Source organism: Cyprinodon tularosa, unplaced genomic scaffold (assembly GCF_016077235.1).
Source record: "Cyprinodon tularosa strain WSP-4 unplaced genomic scaffold, ASM1607723v1 ctg1004, whole genome shotgun sequence".
NCBI classification, from domain to species: Eukaryota; Metazoa; Chordata; class Actinopteri; order Cyprinodontiformes; family Cyprinodontidae; genus Cyprinodon; species Cyprinodon tularosa.
In genome coordinates, this window is record NW_024037788.1 from 4,563 (window position 1) to 25,000 (window position 20,438).

Below are 20,438 nucleotides of genomic sequence, written 5' to 3' on the forward strand. Positions count from 1 at the left end.
AATGTATTCATATTTTTGGGTTTTATCTCTTATCTTCTAAATACTGATCAGTACACAGCTAGTTGTCTTGTAAATGAAGCTAACTGTAATGGGTCCCAGCCTCCAAACAGAAGCTCCAGCTGCTAAACTTCAACCTTTAGAGGTTCTCCCTCCTTCACTGAGCTCCTGAGTTTCCTTTCATGTCCATCATGTCCATCTTTAGCTCCTCCATGGAAACACCCCTCAGAGATTTATAAAACATTAATATGGGAGATTAACTGCTAATACAGCAGGATGGCGGGAAAGAGGACTGCTGTATCCTCCGTAGCCTTGGGTATCCCATGATTCATTGGGAGTCCAAGCAAGCTGGCTGCTCCGTGCTCAGAGGAAGAAGGGAAATGGCGCCAAACAGTGGTGAATATTGGAAGTTCAGTTTAATATAATTCAGTGTGTGAATAGTTCCGTCTGAAATTAATGAAAATAGTTGTTTTAATGGTTATAGAGTCAGATATGTGGCGGTAATGTTTGGTGGAAATGGGTTTGGCTGACATTTAAGCTCAGATTCTAATATCTCTGCAGGGTGGGGACTATAAATCTGACATCTGAGACGACCGTACTGCTGCTGAAGCTCCTCAGAAATGTAATCAGCACCCAGAACAGCAGAGAGAAGTTCAGCATCCATTCTTTGCTGTGTTAAATGTTACGGTTACTAGGCAACAGTGGGGGGGTGAAAGCCGGAGAAGGCTGGACCTGTTTGAATCCACAGCCAAACTCTTCCAGCCTCCTTATTTTCACAGACCTCCAAGGATCCAGTCCAGGTAGACCGGGTCCCTGGAGGATCCAGTCCAGGTAGACCGGGTCCCTGGAGGATCCAGTCCAGGTAGACCGGGTCCCTGGAGGATCCAGTCCAGGTAGACCGGGTCCCTGGAGGATCTAGTCCAGGTAGACCGGGTCCCTGGAGGATGCAGCCTCTGGACAGCCAAGTGTTAATTGATGCTTTTTTCTGCTTATTTTATGTTGGCTGAGAAACAACCTTCTGGTGCATTAGCGCCACCTACTGGTAAAGATAGAACAGCTTAATTAGGAGCCTTTAGATTTATATTTAGACATTTGTTATTTGTTAAAAACAAAGAAATACCAATCTTAAAGGTTTAAGATTGGTTTAAATCTGATCTATCTGATCGAATTCAGTTTGTTCATGTTAATGATAGATCTTCAACACGCTCAAAGGTTACCTGTGGAGTACCACAGGGATCAGTGCTAGGACCAATTCTCTTTACTTTATACATGCTCCCAATTGGTAGAGTTATTAGACAGCATGGGATTAATTTCCACTGTTATGCTGATGATACCCAGCTATATCTGTCTATAAATCCAGATGAAGCTAACCCATTACATAGATTACAGGCATGTCTTGAAGACATAAAAACCTGGATGACTCTTAATTTTCTGCTTCTGAATGCAGACAAAACAGAAGTTATAGTCTTTGGACCAGAGTCTCTGAAAAAGAAGCTGATTAGTCAGTCACTTCATTTGGATGGGATTAAACTGATTTCAGATAATAAAGTAAAAAATCTTGGTGTTATTTTTGATCAGGACCTGTCATTTAAATCCCATATCAAAGAGGTTTCTAGAATTTCCTTCTTTCATCTGAGGAACATTGCAAAAATTAGAAATATCCTGTCCAGGGGTGATGCTGAGAAACTAGTCCATGCATTTGTTACTTCAAGGCTGGACTATTGTAATTCTTTACTATCAGGAAGTCCACAAACTGTAGTTAAAAGCCTTCAGCTGATCCAAAATGCTGCAGCCAGGGTTCTGATGAAAATGAAAAAGAGAGATCATATCTCTCCTATCCTGGCTTCTCTTCATTGGCTTCCTGTTAAATCAAGAATAGAATTTAAAATCCTCCTTCTCACATATAAAGCCTTAAATGGCCAAGCTCCATCTGATATCAGAGATCTGATTGTTCCTGATGTTCCTAACAGAGCACTTCGCTCTCAATCTGCAGGTTTACTAGTGGTTCCTAGAATTTCTAAAAGTAGAATGGGAGGCAGATCTTTTAGTTATCAGGCTCCTCTCCTGTGGAACCAACTACCAGTTTTAGTCCGTGAGGCAGACACCCTGTCTACTTTTAAGGCTAGGCTTAAAACTTTCCTTTTTGATAAAGCTTATAGTTAGGGTGGCTCAGGTTATCCTGAGCTATCTCTATAGTTATGCTGCTATAGGCTTAGACTTTTGGAGGACATAGGGACCCCCATTTCATCATTCTGCTTCATTCTCTCTCTGTTCTCCTATTCTGCAGAATCTGTTAGTTCAATCTCTAACCTTCTGTTCTCTCTGCTTTTCCTCAGAGTAGCTTTGCCTCGTCTGTTCCTGTTTGGCTGTGACGTCATCCTGGAAAAAAACATCAGCTGTGCTGCTTCTATCAACACCCTTGTTAATAGATGTTGGAGATCGGCCTGTTTTCCAGTGTGGTCCTGTTTCTCTGACCGTGACTGAGTGGATGTGCTCTCTTCGTCCTCTGGCATGGGAGCTGCCTTGGAGCTTTTCTGCCTGGCTGTGTGTTTCCTGGACGGGGCCGCCTTTTACAGCTGCTTTTTGTATCTCTGTTTCTGTCTCCTTGAACCCCAGTCGGCCTCGGCAGATGGCCGCTCCCCCTGAGCCTGGTTCTGCTGGAGGTTTCTTCCTGTTAAAAGGGAGTTTTTCCTCTCCACTGTCGCTACAAGCATGCTTAGTGTGGGGGATTGTATTTGAGTCAATGAGTCAATGCAATCAACTGGTTTTCCTTAGATAGAAAACTTTGTATCAATTTGACTGTATGATCTGGTTGAACTGTAAAGTGCCTTGAGATGACGTGTTGTGAATTTGGCGCTATATAAATAAACTGAATTGAATTGAATTGAATTAAATTTGATTACATTTTTGGACTACATGTAATTAATACTAATAGTTAATAGTGATCAAAGTTATACTTTGAAACAGTTTTTATCAAATCCTTTCTGCCACTCAGGGCTGCAGCAGCGCTCAGAGACTGAGGAGTGATGCAATCAGGAGGACTGAGCTGGAGCAGAGGTTCAGTTATGGACAGCTGCAGATGTTTCAGATGCAGCTATAGCTTTGCGTTGTGTCGCAGCTTTTCCCTTCAACCCCCATCATGACGGCATTAGCTTATTTAAGTTTTCTAAGGATCCTGAGCTGCTTTCAAAGCGGGGGAAGCAGGTCAGATCAGACCGGGGGAAGTTGGAGAACACCATGTTATCTTTACTGTGATTGGATCATTTGAAGGACGTGTTTTTATTTTGTTCCCTTGTTGAAAGAGTCGCTTGATGGTTCAGTGAAATTCTATCATGAGCATCATCCATCCGTCTGTCTGTCCTGCTGATGACCTCGGTCAGTTTCCTAGAAGCGGAGCAGAGACTCATCTAAAAGGTTCAGGAAGTCGGACCTCCAGGACCAGACCTGTGGAGCCCTGCTGTAGCGCCATGCTGTGAGCTCATCGGACACCTCTGAAGGTTTACTGAATTTATTTTCAGGTAATCAACATTAAACATTTACAGAAGGACATTACATCTTCCATAATAACATTACATAGAGGTTGGAACAAATAATGTAACATCTATTCTAAGGTTTACAATATTCTTTCCCCTCCTCTTCTGTCCCCAGACCACTGGTGAAGAAGCTGTTCTTCTGTAGTTCAGTGCAGCATACAAAATAAAAGCAAACTGCAAGATATGCTTCATATTAAGATCTTGCAAACACAGATTGATTGCTGAGCACAGCCAAGAAGCATCAGAACCGACCTACGTGTTTAGTCTAAGTCCACAGGAGAAACGGCCGGAATAGAAGCCGTTTATTTATCATCGAGCCAATCCTTATCGTACACGACTGCATGGATGAGGAGCAGAGGGGAACCTCTGCAGACGCTCCAAGAAGCCCCTAAAGCCACTGGGCGATCTCTGCTCCATGGCAACAACCCACCAACTTCTGGGTGAGACCACTGCGGGAACCCAGGAACACCAGTAATTACACAGGAAACCATCTGTGGAGGAAGAAGGTTCCGGTTTGTTTCCTGTGAGTCTCAGCTGGCAGAAAACCTTCGACATGCAGAACATGTTTGGTCCAACGTCTGATCAGATGCTCAGTGAATCTTCCTGATGTTTCTATGCTAATGAGAGCAGTGATGCGTTATTGCCATAAAGTCCCTAAAGTTCCTGGTAGGGACGGCTCATACCGACCAAAACATCTGGGATTTATTGCCATAACAGTAAAGGAGCTAACAACCGCTGAACGACTGAAGCTCTGAAGCCACAGACGGCTCTGGAAATAAAGTCGATCTGTGAGGGAGGAACCCAACTCAGGGTGGCGCCATCCGCCGACCCATGGGTCACGCTTTAGTCTCTGTTACTTGATAAGGACAAAGCTGTCGGTGTCTATTGCTTTGGTCTGCAGCCATCAGTTGTTGTAAATGATGGTTTTAATGATGGGCTATCGCTCCCATCATGACCACCCATGACCTCCTCCAGCTGCCTAAAGCCTGAGGAGCGACTGCCTCTTTCCAACACGGTCCTGATTGTTAGCTAGACCACTTCAGCCCACAGCTCTGGATACGGAGCAGCAGCTCTAGGATAGACCGACTTCCTCTCCTGTTTTTCTGCCACTTTTATCACATCTTCTCTTAACAACCATCATCTCCTGACCAGTGTTGGATCTTCTTCCCAATAGCAGAGCCGGACCTGTTCAGCCGTCTCTGGCTGCAGCTAGCCTACATAAGGACACTGGAATATGGTTTAATGTTAGAGCATGCTCTCAGCTCGCTTTGGGACCAACCAGAGGACAGGAACGGTTTGAATGGACACAAGAACATTTCACTCCAACGGATGCATAAACTAGACCAGTTCTCCCAGCCGGACGGAGACACTGAAAGGACAAGAGGAGCAGATCAGGAAGCTCTGCTGACTGGGAGCCTCAGCAGATGGGAATCACATCCGCAGCATCCGTTAGTCCTTCGCTTTAGATCATCCGCCGTCTGGCTGATCAACAGTGCAGGGCCATCATTATTGTTTCAGTTGATTTAAAACTGATTGATGGAAGGAATTCATTGCTTTGATAGTACTTCACAATCATCACCAAACCTACTCAAATATTATTTATATATTAGAACACAAAATAAAAGCACAGCAGTCCGTCTGAACCGGTTAGCAGATGATGCTCCTTTAGAAACCAGATCCATGTTCAGATGCAGAACATCCAGGAATCAGCAGCTTTGGTGGGAAGACATTATGGGAGCGTGAGCAGAGCGTGTTGGTGGAACTGCTAACCACCTGCACAGTACCTGCTGCAGGTAGCAAAACGTTAGACTCTGAGCTGAACAGACCCCCACATACGTTGAATGATGGCTCCAAACGTATGGAGAGCTTTCCAGCCTGTTTTCCATGTCTGTACATTAGCTCATCATTTGGGATGGAAGCACTGACACTTATTGCCCACGTTGATCAGGCTCAGACCGTCTGATCGCTGCTGCTTTGGAGGACTGGATCCTAAACCACATCAGACCTGTCCACCCAATCATCACACCGACCGAGATGGTTTAAGAGAAGCTTCTGGGATGCAACACAGAACAGATGAGATCAGGATCTGGATCCAACATGGAGGTCCTCTAATGGCTAGCGTGTTTCTGCAAACAGCGACCTGTTTGCAACAGATCGTCCCAACGACAAACATCGATGTTTAAGAACCAAAGTGGCCTCAAGTTGGAAGAATGAATGTAGCACGCATCCTGCTCTATGATGGAGTCTATGCAGGAGTCTATGATGGAGTCTATGCAGGAGTCTGTGCAGGAATCTATGATGGAGTCTATGGAGGAGTCTATGATGGAACCTATGATGGAGTCTATGGAGGATTCTATGATGGAATCTATGATGGAGTCTATGCAGGAACTATGATGGAGTCTATGGAGGAGTCTATGCAGGAATCTATGATGGAGTCTATGTAAGAGTCTATGAAGGAATCTATGATGGAGTCTATGCAGGAATATATGATGGAGTCTATGGAGGAGTCTATGATGGAGTCTATGGAGGAGTCTATGATGGAATCTATGATGGAGTCTATGGAGGAGTCTATGCAGGACTCTCTGATGGACTCTATGGAGGAGTCTGTGCAGGAATCTATGATGAAGTCTATGGAGGAGTCTGTGCAGGAATCTATGATGAAGTCTATGGAGGAGTCTATGCAGGAATCTATGATGGAGTCTATGCAGGAGTCTGTGCAGGAATCTATGATGGAGTCTATGCAGGAGTCTGTGCAGGAATCTATGATGGAGTCTATGGAGGAGTCTATGATGGAAGCTATGATGGAGTCTATGGAGGATTCTATGATGGAATCTATGATGGAGTCTATGCAGGAACTATGATGGAGTCTATGGAGGAGTCTATGCAGGAATCTATGATGGAGTCTATGTAAGAGTCTATGAAGGAATCTATGATGGAGTCTATGCAGGAATATATGATGGAGTCTATGGAGGAGTCTATGATGGAGTCTATGGAGGAGTCTATGATGGAATCTATGATGGAGTCTATGGAGGAGTCTATGCAGGACTCTATGATGGACTCTATGGAGAAGTCTGTGCAGGAATCTATGATGAAGTCTATGGAGGAGTCTGTGCAGGAATCCATGATGAAGTCTATGGAGGAGTCTATGCAGGAATCTATGATGGAGTCTATGCAGGAATCTATGATGGAGTCTATGGAGGAGTCTATGCAGGAATCTATGATGGAGTCTATGGAGGAGTCTATGCAGGAATCTATGATGGAGTCTATGCAGGAATCTATGATGGAGTCTATGGAGGAGTCTATGCAGGAATCTATGATGGAGTCTATGCAGGAATCTATGATGGAGTCTATGGAGGAGTCTATGCAGGACTCTATGATGGACTCTATGGAGAAGTCTGTGCAGGAATCTATGATGAAGTCTATGGAGGAGTCTGTGCAGGAATCTATGATGAAGTCTATGGAGGAGTCTATGCAGGAATCTATGATGGAGTCTATGCAGGAATCTATGATGGAGTCTATGGAGGAGTCTATGCAGGAATCTATGATGGAGTCTATGGAGGAGTCTGTGCAGGAATCTATGATGAAGTCTATGGAGGAGTCTATGCAGGAATCTATGATGGAGTCTATGTAAGAGTCTATGAAGGAATCTATGCAGGAACTATGATGGAGTCTATGTAAGAGTCTATGAAGGAATCTATGCAGGAACTATGATGGAGTCTATGGAGGAGTCTATGCAGGAATCTATGATGGAGTCTATGGAGGAGTCTATGCAGGAATCTATGATGGAGTCTTTGGAGGAGTCTATGCAGGAATGTATGATGGAGTCTATGGAGGAGTCTATGCAGGAATCTATGATGGAGTCTATGGAGGAGTCTATGCAGGAATCTATGATCACATCCCTCATCCTGCAGATTGAAAAAAACAAGCAAGCTAAATTTGGAGCTACGTTCCAGAACATTCCAGTTGTACAGCAGGAGCGGCGGCCATGTTTTCTCAGTCTGAAGAGCATTTTCCAGATATTGCACACAGAAAAGCTTCAGTTTTTAAAGCCAATGAAGGACCTCCGAAATGGCTTCCAGAGAAAATGTTGAATCTCCAAAAACCTCTCTTCGTCATCATCATCATCATCATCATCATCAGCATTGTCTTGACCGCTTTTTTAAAATAATCTTCCACAAATCAGAGATAAAGGAGACAGAAGTAAACCCCCCTCCTTTTCCTTTCAATGTTCCGTGTAACAAGCTGTAATAATAAAAATGTCCATTATATAGTTTTTAGATATCATACATACAAATATACATTCTTAAATAGGAGGCTAGTTACAAACACAGAACACGATATGCAGCGATAGTGACGCCATTTTCTCTCTACGGCGGCCATGATAGGTGATTACTGAAAACTTATAAAAAGTAAACAAAGCTTGCAAACGACAGTCTGAAATCTTCGGTACCGTTCAAAAAGGGACCCCTCTCATGCACCCCCACAAACACAGTCAAATATTGTGTGAAGGTAATAAATAAAGAGAGCTGGAGCTCTTCCCGATGCCTCCATCTTCTGCAGCCACCTGGAATCAGACAGAGACAAAGAGGCAGAGTCAGAAACAGATCCAGACACTTCTGCTACATTTGTTTGGGTTTAAATCTTCCCAGACTTTAAGACAACTAACCTAGTAGGTTAAACCAGTTTGGTTAGATTAACCAATATATTGCTGAGAATCTCACCAAGGCACTGGATTAGGATCCACCAATTTAACCGATTTAGAAGAAAACCAATAAAATGGTCTATTCACTCATACATTCATTCATTCAATCATACATTTATTCATCTATCCACTTGATTTGTGATCATCACACTGATTTATGCTGCCTTACAGAAACCTGGCTGCAGCAAGAGGATTATGTGAGCATAAATGAGGCAACTCCTTCAAGCTATTTAAATTTTCACATCCCCAGAAGTTCTGGGCGAGGAGGAGGAGTAGCAACAATCTTCCAGTCGGACTTACTGATTACTCCCAAAACAATTAATACCTACAACTCTTTTGAACATTTAACCCTTAATTTCCCTGATCCAAATTTCAAGGCAAGAAAACCTCTTCTTTTTGTAACTTTGTATCGTCCACCAGGTCCTTACTCTGAATTTTTAGATGAGTTTTCAGAGTTCCTTTCTGATTTGGTATTAAATACTGACAGGGTCATCATAGTGGGAGATTTTAACATCCATGCTGACATTGAAGGCGATAGCTTAAGAGCAGCCTTTAATGCTATCTTAGACACTATTGGCTTTGTTCAAAATGTGAATAGTCCCACACATTCTCATCTTCATACTTTGGATCTTGTGCTGACATACGGCATAGAATGTGAAGAAATAACAGTATTTCCTCACAACCCTGTCCTCTCTGACCACTTTCTAATAACCTTCAGGATTACTTTAACAGAGTTCTCCTCCCCCAAAAGAAGGTTCAATTTTAGTAGATCTTTATCAGATAGTACAGTTATTTATTTTGAAGAATCTGTTTCACTTTCTCTCTCCTCTGTGTCTCTGGACAGTGGCAAAGTCTGGCTTATTCCCCTTCACAGGTTGATGATTTTGTTGATGGGGTTGCTAGTTCTCTGCGTACTGCCTCAGACAACGCAGCTCCTTTGAAAAAGAAAATCTTTAAAAATAGAAAGCTGCTTCCTTGGTTTAATGCAGAGCTGCGGACTTTGAAGCAAAATGCTAGGAAACTGGAGAGAAAATATCGCTCCACAGGCCTGCGAGAGTCCTTCCTAGTCTGGAAAAATGGTTTACTGCTGTATAAGAGGACCCTTTGCAAAGCAAGAGCAGCATATTTCTCCTCATTAATAGAGGAGAATAAGAATAATCCTATATTTCTTTTTATTCCAGTTGCCAAACTCACCCAGAGCCATAGCTCTGTTGAACCGTCCATTCCACCTGCTCTTAGCAGCAATGATTTTATGGGATTCTTTATCAATAAGATTGATTCTATTAAGATTAAGATCATTAGCACTCCTCTATGACTGGTTTATATCTGGAGGGTGGGGCAGCATCTAAGGTAGCCAAAGAATCTGAACCGGGTTTAGACTGCTTTGATCCAGTTGAACTTTCAGAGTAGATCACTAGAACTAAGAAAGTAGATCAGAACAATTAAGTTTTACCTGATTGATAACAAAGCTGAAAAAATCTGTTTCTGGTGAACAAAGTAACTGTTAGACCATGATATTAAGGGGGAGAGCTGGGTAGCGCTGTGGCTAGCTGTGCTTAGTAGCTAACAGCTTAGCCTCTTTTAGCTCGCTCAGTTAGCCATATTATGCTACACTACTTTTAAATTTGTGTCAACAAAACCGCTTGTTTTCTACAAGTAGAATAATTGTTTTTTTTCCTAAAATCTATGAAAGTCATTTTTTTAGATGTTCCATTTGTCCTCCTCTGCCCTTAGATATTAATAAAAAGAATATAAATAAACAGACTTTTAGTGTCATCTTGTCAAATGGCAGAGCTCAGTCTGTCTTAGAAGCCGGTACTTTCCTTCCAGACTGACAATGATTGTTTTCTACTTTCGGCTACTTTAGATCGTTGATGAAATGTAAAATAATAGCAAATAAGTAATAATATGTTGAGACTCCAGAAGACATTTCATCCTTGTTGATTCTTCTGCAGCGGATGTCCTACCGCCTCCATGGAGCCACTGGACACTTCATTATCTGCACCGTCTGAATGCATCTTTGCATAAACGTGAACTCACTTATGAGATAAATAAGAGACAGGCGACATTACTTTATGGTTAACCGGTAGCCACACTGCCCGCTCTCGCTGAACACAGAGAACAAAGAGGCTCCGCCTTTATTGCACATATAAACATGTAGCCCTCTGCTTTACAAAGTAGTGCCAAACAAAAATATAACAGTGGCAAGCATCGTACTCAACAATCCTTAAGAAACAGGTGCAATACAGTTTGTCCGAGTGGAGATGCCATATGGTGATGTCATAAAAAGGGGCGGGGCCCTGAGCAGATCTGGTACCTACAGCGGTTCTGAAGTCCTCTCACTGGCTCCCTGTAACTCAGAAAATAGACTTGAAAATTCTTTTGTTAGTCTAGAAATCACCTTAATCCATAACTGATCTGTTTTCAGTGGATCTACCTCCTAGACCACTCAGGTCTTCTAGTTCCAGCCTACTCTGTCAACCCACATCTAGAACCAAACATGGAGAAGCAGCATCTATGCTCCACGGATCTGGAACAAACTCCCATCAGACTTTAAAAGAGCTGAAAGCCTGAGTTCTTTGAAGTCTGAGTTAAAAACCCGTTAGTTTAGAGCTGCCTTTCACTAATGGATCTGGTAAGAGGATAGTGAATTAGTCCAATCAGCCTTAACGGGTCAGACGGGTTCAGGTTTTATCGCAATGTTCAGTTCAGTGTCTCCCTAGTAACAAAAACATGTTGAAGATGAATCAGACATTCATCTTTCTCTGCCTGCATGAACAGATCCTTTGCAGTGGTCTCAGGAAAGCTTCCCTAATCTGATTTCAGGTGGAGACATGTGAGGTCAGCAGACCTCATAGAAGAGATGATGTGATCCACCAGAACAGGGAGAGACTCAGCAGACATGTGATGGTCTAAGTGGGACTAATCAGGAAACTGTTTCTCACTTGTTTCGCCAAACCAGAGCCAAACTACACAAACAGCTACTAACCTCAGTGATGGACATCTTTACAGCAGAGACAATAGAGCTGTACTGCTGGGTGGAGCAGCAGGGAAACACCAAACAGATTTCCAAATAACCTTATTTATAAAGCATCATTTGACATCACTCATCACCTTTAGGCACTATCCAGAGACAATTCAATCAGATCATCCAGTCAGACTAGTAAAACGTTCCTGGGGAAACCAGCTGATTAAGACCAATCGTTGCAGGACAATCTCCTCTGGAATGAAGAAGGAGAGACTGAAGACATTAGCTGGTGTTGACTCTACAGCAGACTGTCCAAAATTGGATCCAGGGCCGCTTTCCTGCAGGTTTAAGGTTTCCCTGCTTCAGCACAGCTGATTCTGACAGGTGCAGTTTAGCAAAAGTCTTTTAATCAGCAATTAAGTGGAAATCAGCTGAGCTGCAGAAGAAAAACCTCTAAAACTTTCAGAGAGGTCAAAGGGAATACTTCCTTAAATAACCTGGTTGGAACTGGATCTAACATACAAGCAGTGTTAATTTCGTCAACCAGGACGATGACGAAAATATTTCGTTAACTCCCCTTATTCCCGTGATGATGACGAGACGAAGACGCACAAAAATAGTTTGGCAGAAAATAAAAATATGACAAGAATAAAAAATTATTTTCATTAAAAAAATTTAATTGTTAATAATTAATTTGTAATAGTTAATATAACTGTTTCTTGAACGCGTTGCCGCCCTGTTTGTCCCTACACTGCGCATGTCCCTCATTGCCTCGTGCCGCTCAGTCAGTAGTAGCAGAGAGCTTATACTGGTCACTTGTAGTAGTTAACGGCGTCTAGCTCAACTAGTGTAGTAGTAGGATCGGTTTGGCCTGTAGTAGGAAGAATGGAACCTTCTTTTGGGGCAGGAAAACTCTGAAGTAATCCTGAAGGTTATTAAAAACTATTCAGAGAGGACAGGGTTGTGAGGAAATACTGTTATTTCTTCACATTCTATGCCGTATGTCAGCACAAGATCCAAAGTATGAAGATGAGAAAGTGTGGGATTATTCACATTTTGAACAGGAATAGATTGTTGCTACTCCTCCTCATCCAAAATTTCTGGGTATGTGAAAATTTTAATAACTAGAAGGATTTGCCTCATTTATGCTCACATAATCCTCTTGCTGCAGCCAGGTTTCTGTACGGCAACATAAGTCAATGTGATTACCACAAATCAAGTCATTAACTAGCAGACTTTTTTTGAAAAAAGAGATCTTCTGTAAAAAAAAAAAACCCACATGTAATCGTTTTAACTTTGTTCCTAATTGGGAGATACTTTAATTTTGATTAGATTATCATGATTTACTGCTTTGGGAATATTTGCTAATTGATTAGATTTTGGTCGTGGGCAAGACACTGTCTGGATGGAGTAAAGAGTGGGTAACAGTAGAGAAGCTGCAGAGAGGTCTGTTAAACTAGGACTCTGCTTCCTGGTCTGCACCCTGGGGGGTCAGGGTTTTGGAGGACTAATAAATGTGGCCAGATTCCTAGAAAGAAGAGCCGCTCCAATGATACCTGCACCACCTAACAGGGTGAGGAGGTACAGGAAGTGTTTGAGTAAATGAAGTCACCATCTCATCGTCCACACTGTCACACATCTTAGACGCCAACAAGGAGCTCATTGTTTTACAGATCTGATGGACCGAGCACAGATGAAGGCCTCCACTTTCCTAGAATCTGAATGCGTCAATAAGCTGTGGGGGAGGGAGGCAGTTTGGAAGCATGTTGCAGTTATGAGCTCTTAGACCTACAGCTCTGAACGTTTGGATCATTCTCAGCATCTGGACTTGGTTCCAGCTGTTACACCTCAGGCTTCCTGCAGAGCCTCCAGTCTCTGAGTTAACTGAAACTAATAACGGGGGCCGTCCATGTTTGGTCCAGTTAGCTGTCCGCCTCTCCAAAGCCCCCCCTCTGAACCCTCACCATGTCTGACAGAGTGCTGACGGTTTAATGCGGCGCCTCGTGATCAAGCAGCTGCCTGGCCTTACAGCTCAGTGAGTAAACGTGTCTCTATTTATCCTCCAGCCTTTATTTTAGCTCTGCTCCTTGGACCTGACTTCAAAGACCAGAGAGGATCCACAGGAACGTTGTCTGTGTCACTGCAGACTCAGTGGAGCAGCTGGTGAAGCGAGCGCTCCTCCTAACAGCAGCCTCCATCTTTATCAGCTGTTCCACATCAGACGGATTTACAGCCACAATCTGGTTCGTCTGAAATGTTTCACATCATCAGACTAATAATAATATCAACTGTAATACCTGAGGGGGGGGGGCTGTGTGTTTACATCAACAACAGCTGGTGTTAAAATGCTAGGTCAGTCTCCAGCTTCTGCTCACCTCACCTGGACTGGAAACACCACCTCACTGGTCCAAAGGGCCCAGAAGCGCTTGGACTTCCTGCGGAGGATGAGGAGAGCCCACCTGCCCCCCCATCCTCCCCACCTTCTCCAGAAGCACCATAGAGAGCGTTCTGAGCAGCTGTCTCACTGTGTGGTGTGGAGGATGCAGCGCCTCAGACTGGAAGAAGGTGAGAACAGCAGAGAGGATCATGGGGGCTCCTCTTCCCTCCATTAAAGACATTTCATCCCAGCGCTGCGTGTCCCGAGCCCGTGACATCATCAATGACCCCTCACCCCCCCACCATGGACTGTTCTCCCTGCTGCCCTCTGGGAAGAGGCTTCACAGCATTCAATGCAGGACCAGCAGGTTCTGCAGCAGCTTCTTCCCCACCGCCATCACACTGATGAACTGATGAAATTACTCTGCATCACACTGATAACACCAAACCAACAACACTGCATATTTGCATCAAAGATATTAATCCTCTGAACTTCCAGATCAATAAGTTTTTTGCACCTTGTTTTTTCTCCCAGACTGTTTACATTTGATCACTGCTGAACTTTAAGAAATGGAAATGTTCATTTACTGTCTGGAAAGCTGTACTAAACAGCTGCAGCTACCATGTAATTCACCAGCATCTAATTAGTGAATGACTGAATGTAGAGTAAAGCGCTTTGGTCAAGTCTTCTGATAAGAGACTTCAGCTGTTATATATATAATATATATATATATATATATATATATATATATATATATATATATATATATATATATATATATATATATATATATATATATATATATGGATGCACTGTATATACTATATATACCCCATGCACCTTTTCCTCATTTTGGTTTCTTTTGACTATTGAGCTGATATGACAAGTGAATTTCTCACTGTGAGATGGATAGGGATTGCTGAAGAGTCAATGAGTCGATGCAATCAGCTGGTTTTCCTTAGATAGAAAACTTTGAATAAATCTGACTGGATGATCTGGTTGAAATGTAAAGCGCCTTGAGATGAGATGTGTTGTGAATTTGGCGCTATAGAAATAAACTGAACTGAATTGAATAGTCTATGGTATTTCTTATCCGATTAAAAGCTTTGCATCTCATGAGGTTACTGCATTTTATTGACTAAAAAAACTAAAACTAAATGTACTAACTGCTGATTCTGATCTATTAGGTTGGAGTCATCACTCAGCTCCTCAGCCTGTTTCTGTCACAAACTAGAAGGTTCTCTGTGTTCTCTTCATACTGGGCTGTACGCTCATGTGGTTCCCATTAGCCCGTGTCCTGGCAGCCTGCCCCTTCTGAAACAGAACACACACAGATTCCCACTAATGTTCCACAAACACTAAATGTTTAACATAGAAAGACGTCTCTGACCCACCGAGCCCCGCCTCCTCAGGCTCAGGTTAAACCCATGATTCACATGTTCCAGCATGTGTGAACATCGCTGCAAACTCTCAGCACTGCAGTCATCAGGCTAAAGCCAGGCATCCATGGTACAATGTTTGCTCGCAGCTACAGCTCAGACCGTACGATGGAACTACAGGGTTTAAAAGTTCCCAGCTCATGATGTTTGTTCTCACACTGTGCGACCCGACGCTCTGATGCAATCTACCTGCTCACACTGGACGTCTACAAACCACACATCAGACTCAGCGGCGATAGATGGCGCTGGTCAGAATAGTCAATCTGCACATGCTCAGTCCGTAAGCTTCTGGTAAATCGGCTCTTGTCTCAGCCGTAGTACTGCTTCAATTCCCTAGAACAGCAGACCAAGAACGGACAAAGTACCCGAATGTTGTTCTGGCCCCTTCCTCTTTACCCAGCATGCATCAGAGTAGACTTGTCCGTTCTCCAGACTGACAGCTGTCCCAGCATGCACTGCGGCAGCAGTAGCTTCCAGGTTAGCGCTCACAGAGCTCAGAGGATTAAGTTAAAATGTTGTTCAATAAAAGTATGTTTTAGATCATTTGAGGCGAGAACATAGGTGTGTCTGCAGCTAACGTTAGCCCTTCTGTAGCAGCCACGGCTAACGTTAGCCGTGGCTGCTGCAGAAGGGCTAACGTTAGCCTGTCTGCAGCAGCTACGGCTAACGTTAGTCTGTCTGCAGCAGCCACGGCTAACGTTAGCCTGTCTGCAGCAGCCAGGTTAACGTTAGCCCGTCTGCAGCAGCCACGGCTAACGTTAGCCTGTCTGCAGCAGCCACGTTAACGTTAGCCCTTCTGCAGCAGCCACGGCTAACGTTAGTCTGTCTGCAGCAGCCAGGTTAACGTTAGCCCTTCTGCAGCAGCCACGGCTAACGTTAGCCTATCTGCAGCAGCCAGGTTAACGTTAGCCCGTCTGCAGCAGCCACGGCTAACGTTAGTCTGTCTGCAGCAGCCAGGTTAACGTTAGCTCGTCTGCAGCAGCCACAGCTAACGTTAGCCTGTCTGCAGCAGCCAGGTTAACGTTAGCCCATCTGCAGCAGCCACGGCTAATGTTAGTCTGTCTGCAGCAGCCAGGTTAACGTTAGCCCTTCTGCAGCAGTTACGGCTAACGTTAGCCCGTCTGCAGCAGTTACGGCTAACGTTAGTCTGTCTGCAGCAGCCAGGTTAACGTTAGCCCTTCTGCAGCAGCCACGGCTAACGTTAGCCTGTCTGCAGCAGCCAGGTTAACGTTAGCCCGTCTGCAGCAGTTACGGCTAACGTTATCCCGTAGCTGCTGCAGACGGGCTAACGTTATCCGGTCTCCATCCATGAAGTCCTGGCAGAGCTCCTTCAGACCCAGCCTGCTGTCCCCTCAGGTGCTCTAAGGAGCGCCTCCTCAGCTCCTCCCTCCAGCTGCCTCCACAGGTCCAGTGTTCTGGTAGAACCTCCTCTGGGTTTCTCTCCATCTCAGGCTTCTTCTTGTGACATTGATGACTTCCTCTGGTGTTTTTCTGCTCAGGTTTTCCATCTAAATCCTATTTTTAGCTAAATGTCCCAGAGTTGTGCTGCTAACTGCAGGTTTTTCCTGTCTGTAGGCCATTTCTCTCCCTTTCTCACCTTAATGTTTATTCAGTGTGCTGTAAACCTTTCCTCTATATATACCTCGTTAAGTGGCTCCTGCAGCTCATCCTGTGGAAGGATCCCTGAGGATCCGGAGCGGCTCAGGGTTCAGATCCATTGCTTTGGTCTGACGTGCCTTTGGAGAAGCACAACCTTAATGGTGGGATTTACTGAGCCCCTCCCCTCAAGTTATAACCTCTTCCATTCAGAGGCCTGATTAAATATTTATGGCTGTAAATGAGAATTTGTTAAATCTTCGACTCAGCATGAATATTTAATGATGCTTAGTTTCCTTCCTCTACAACCCAACAGGCTGCTGAAGCAAACTTTGAGCTGCGGCGCCGCGCTCTAACCACGAGAAGAGGTTGTGAGTTCTGCTGGACCTGCAGGTTTTCTGTAGAGATGTCTGCTAGGAAGTGTGTTGGTGGTGGGCGTGAACGCAGGGAGGATCCATCACTCACCGTCTGGCTCACCCTATGATGGGGATGAAGTCTGGAGGAGAACTGACGGTTTCCTCCTGTGAACCCCCTTTATACCAAAACGCTGCCAATATGCCATTATACAGTAGCTGGAAGTTAGAAACACGTTCAGCGCTCGTCTGGAACACGTCAGATACGCTGATATGTTGGAGAGAAGTTCTGGATAAGTTACGCAGAAGTTAGTCAGAGGTTTAGGATCAGCTAGACACCACGACTGATGAGGAACTGACACTGAACGGATGTCAACCATCAGATAACTGACCTGGAACTGACGGCCCACGACTGGAATATGACCAGTATGGCGGGAAATTTGAAGCATTCCTAATAGACTTGACGTCCTCGCCGTATGTTGACGGTCGCCAGCATACTTCAGCGTGTTTCATCGAGCACACAACTTACACAAAACGTACCCATAACTTATCCAACGTAACTAACCGTCAAGGCGTGACAGGAGCTTTAAGGAGGTCATAAAACCAGCGGTTTACTCCTTTAAAAGCTCCTCAAACAAACTCCAACATTCGTACGAGTGACTCAGCAGAAAATCCCCCTCCCCCTGCAGCTGGCATGCAGGGATCCAGGGGCCTCTGGTTTCATTGGCTGGTCCAAAGAAAGAACAGTCAGTCACTCTATGTGAGATCAATCTACTATAGAAATTAGCTTTGGCTCTGAATTCACCCGTTCACATCTGGATGTTTGGCTCTGAATTCATCCGTTCACATCTGGACATTTGGCTCTGAATTCATCCGTTCACATCTGGACGTTTGGCTCAGAATTCACCCGTTCACATCTGGACGTTTGGCTCTGAATTCATCCGTTCACATCTGGACGTTTGGCTCAGAATTCACCCGTTCACATCTGGACGTTTGGCTCTGAATTCACCCGTTCACATCTGGACGTTTGGCTCTGAATTCACCCGTTCACATCTGGACGTTTGGCTCTGAATTCACCTGTTCACATCTGGACGTTTGGCTCTGAATTCACCCGTTCACATCTGGACGTTTGGCTCTGAATTCACCCGTTCACATCTGGACGTTTGGCTCTGAATTCACCCGTTCACATCTGGACGTTTGGCTCTGAATTCACCCGTTCACATCTGGATGTTTGACTCTAAACTCATCCGTTCACATCTGGACGTTGGGCTCTGAATTCATCCGTTCACATCTGGACGTTGGGCTCTGAATTCACCCGTTCACATCTGGACGTTGGGCTCTGAATTCATCCATTCACATCTGGATGTTTGTGTCTGAGAGAGATGCAGATTGGATGAAGGGATGAACGACGTGGTCTGGAGATGGACAGTACAGGTGAGGGTGGGAAGTAAAAGGCGGAAGGTCGGTTGTTGCTGAACTCAGTAATGTTCACAGCAGACGTTGATCCTCTTTCCTCCATCAGCAGTTCTCATTTCTCCTTCTCTAGCAGTCCATCCTCATCATCTCCCTGCTGGGCTCCTTTCATTCTGCTGCTCAGCTCTCAGTCAGCAGATCCTCCATGATTTCCTCCATGATCCATGAATGAGCTTCTGACGGCATGGGAAGACGGCATCATGGGGCGCTGATCATGCAGATTTCAGTTCTCAGGTGGACGGCAGCAGGATGACCAGGATTCCTGAAGTTCAGAAGGTTTGTGGGCCTTGCTGGGTCAAACACACGGTGAGGTTGGAGCATCAGTGATGTCACTCTCTCGTTACTCCGTCTTCCTCCACCGGCTGGTTTTCTGATGATCCTCTCCAACATCCACCACAGAACATGGGGAGGAGACCGGATCTGGCCCAGATCCACCTCCTGTAGTGAGCTGCTGGTTCTGGTTCAGCCCCCCCTTATTGTCAGGAGTATTAAATAGCTGCTCTGCTGTCAGGATAACGAGCTGCACAGAGGAGGATCTCTGCTGGGAAATTTGGTTCAGATTTCCATAATTATTTAGAAGCCCCGCTGAAGCTCAGGCAGATTTTTCTTCTTCTTTGGGTTTAATTTATTCCAAAAGGCGCGCGTGTTCAGGGACTCAGCTGGTTAATCAAACTGATGTTTAATTCATTCTCTGAGCTTCTCCACTTTGAAGCCTCTGAACCACCAGGCCTGCTCTCACCGGCAGAACCTGGACCGGTTCTGTCTGGGAATCAGGGGTGACGTCACGGCTGGGGGGACGTCAGGGATGGGGGGACGTCCGGGCTGGGGGGACGTCAGGGCTGGGGGGACGTCCGGGATGGGGGGGGCGTCAGGGCTGGGGGGACGTCAGGGCTGGGGGGAAGTCCGGGATGGGGGGACGTCCGGGATGGGGGGACGTCCGGGATGGGGGGGGGCGTCAGGGCTGGGGGGACGTCAGGGCTGGGGGGAAGTCAGGGCTGGGGGGACGTCCGGGCTGGGGGGACGTCAGGGCTGGGGGGGCCTCAGGGCTGGGGGGACGTCAGGGATGGGGGGACGTCCGGGCTGGGGGGACGTCAGGGCTGGGGGGACGTCCGGGATGGGGGGACGTCCGGGATGGGGGGACGTCCGGGATGGGGGGGGCGTCAGGGCTGGGGGGACGTCAGGGCTGGGGGGAAGTCAGGGCTGGGGGGACGTCCGGGCTGGGGGGACGTCAGGGCTGGGGGGACGTCCGGGATGGGGGGACGTCCGGGATGGGGGGACGTCCGGGATGGGGGGGGGCGTCAGGGCTGGGGGGACGTCAGGGCTGGGGGGAAGTCCGGGATGGGGGGACGTCCGGGATGGGGGGACGTCCGGGATGGGGGGGGCGTCAGGGCTGGGGGGACGTCAGGGCTGGGGGGAAGTCAGGGCTGGGGGGACGTCCGGGCTGGGGGGACGTCAGGGCTGGGGGGGGCGTCAGGGCTGGGGGGACGTCAGGGATGGGGGGACGTCCGGGCTGGGGGGGACGTCAGGGCTGGGGGGACGTCCGGGATGGGGGGACGTCCGGGATGGGGGGACGTCCGGGATGGGGGGGGCATCAGGGCTGGGGGGACATCAGGGCTGGGGGGAAGTCCGGGATGGGGGGACGTCCGGGATGGGGGGACATCAGGGATGGGGGGACGTTAGGGATGGGGGGACGTCCGGGATGGGGGGACGTCCGGGATGGGGGGACGTCAGGGCTGGGGGGACGTCCGGCATGGGGGGACGTCAGGGCTGGGGGGGACGTCAGGGCTGGGGGGACGTCCGGGATGGGGGGACGTCAGGGCTGGGGGGACGTCAGGGATGGGGGGACGTCCGGGATGGGGGGACGTCCGGGATGGGGGGAAATCAGGGATGGAGGATCAGGAGCCAACATCTCTCTGTCATGTGTTTATCTGCAGAGTGAATTAACTCTGATTGGACTCGCTGGCTGATTAGAACAAATACATGAAGACAGAAGAGCTGAT

The 20,438-nt window shown here is 46.2% G+C and overlaps 2 protein-coding genes across 3 annotated transcripts in view; both read right to left on the bottom strand.

The window, feature by feature from the left end:
* Nucleotides 1–5,292: 5,292 nt before the first annotated feature.
* On the bottom strand, nucleotides 5,293–7,655 carry LOC119777499 (clumping factor A-like). Its single transcript, XM_038276402.1, has 2 exons — nucleotides 6,514–7,655; nucleotides 5,293–6,367 (listed from the first exon to the last, which is right to left on the bottom strand). The coding sequence occupies exons 1-2, from the start codon at nucleotides 6,651–6,653 to the stop codon at nucleotides 5,908–5,910; spliced, it is 600 nt and encodes a 199-aa protein (XP_038132330.1). The 5' UTR covers nucleotides 6,654–7,655; the 3' UTR covers nucleotides 5,293–5,907.
* Nucleotides 7,656–7,798: 143 nt separating this feature from the next.
* Nucleotides 7,799–20,438, bottom strand: part of cdk14 (cyclin-dependent kinase 14) — a 113,185-nt gene continuing 100,545 nt past the window's right edge. For both annotated transcript variants that reach the window (XM_038276384.1, XM_038276393.1), the window contains exon 14: nucleotides 7,799–8,094. The gene's annotated coding sequence lies outside the window, so the exon portion shown is untranslated. The remainder of the gene's footprint in view (nucleotides 8,095–20,438) is intronic.

Excerpts from the sequence above, each read along its gene's own strand:
- LOC119777499 (XM_038276402.1), bottom strand. The coding sequence starts at position 6,653 with ATGGATTCCTGCACAGACTCCTCCATAGACTTCATCATAGATTCCTGC. Across the intron at positions 6,368-6,513 it reads ATAGACTCCTCCATAGACTC|CATAGATTCCATCATAGAAT; the intron begins CATCATAGACTC and ends CATAGACTCCAT.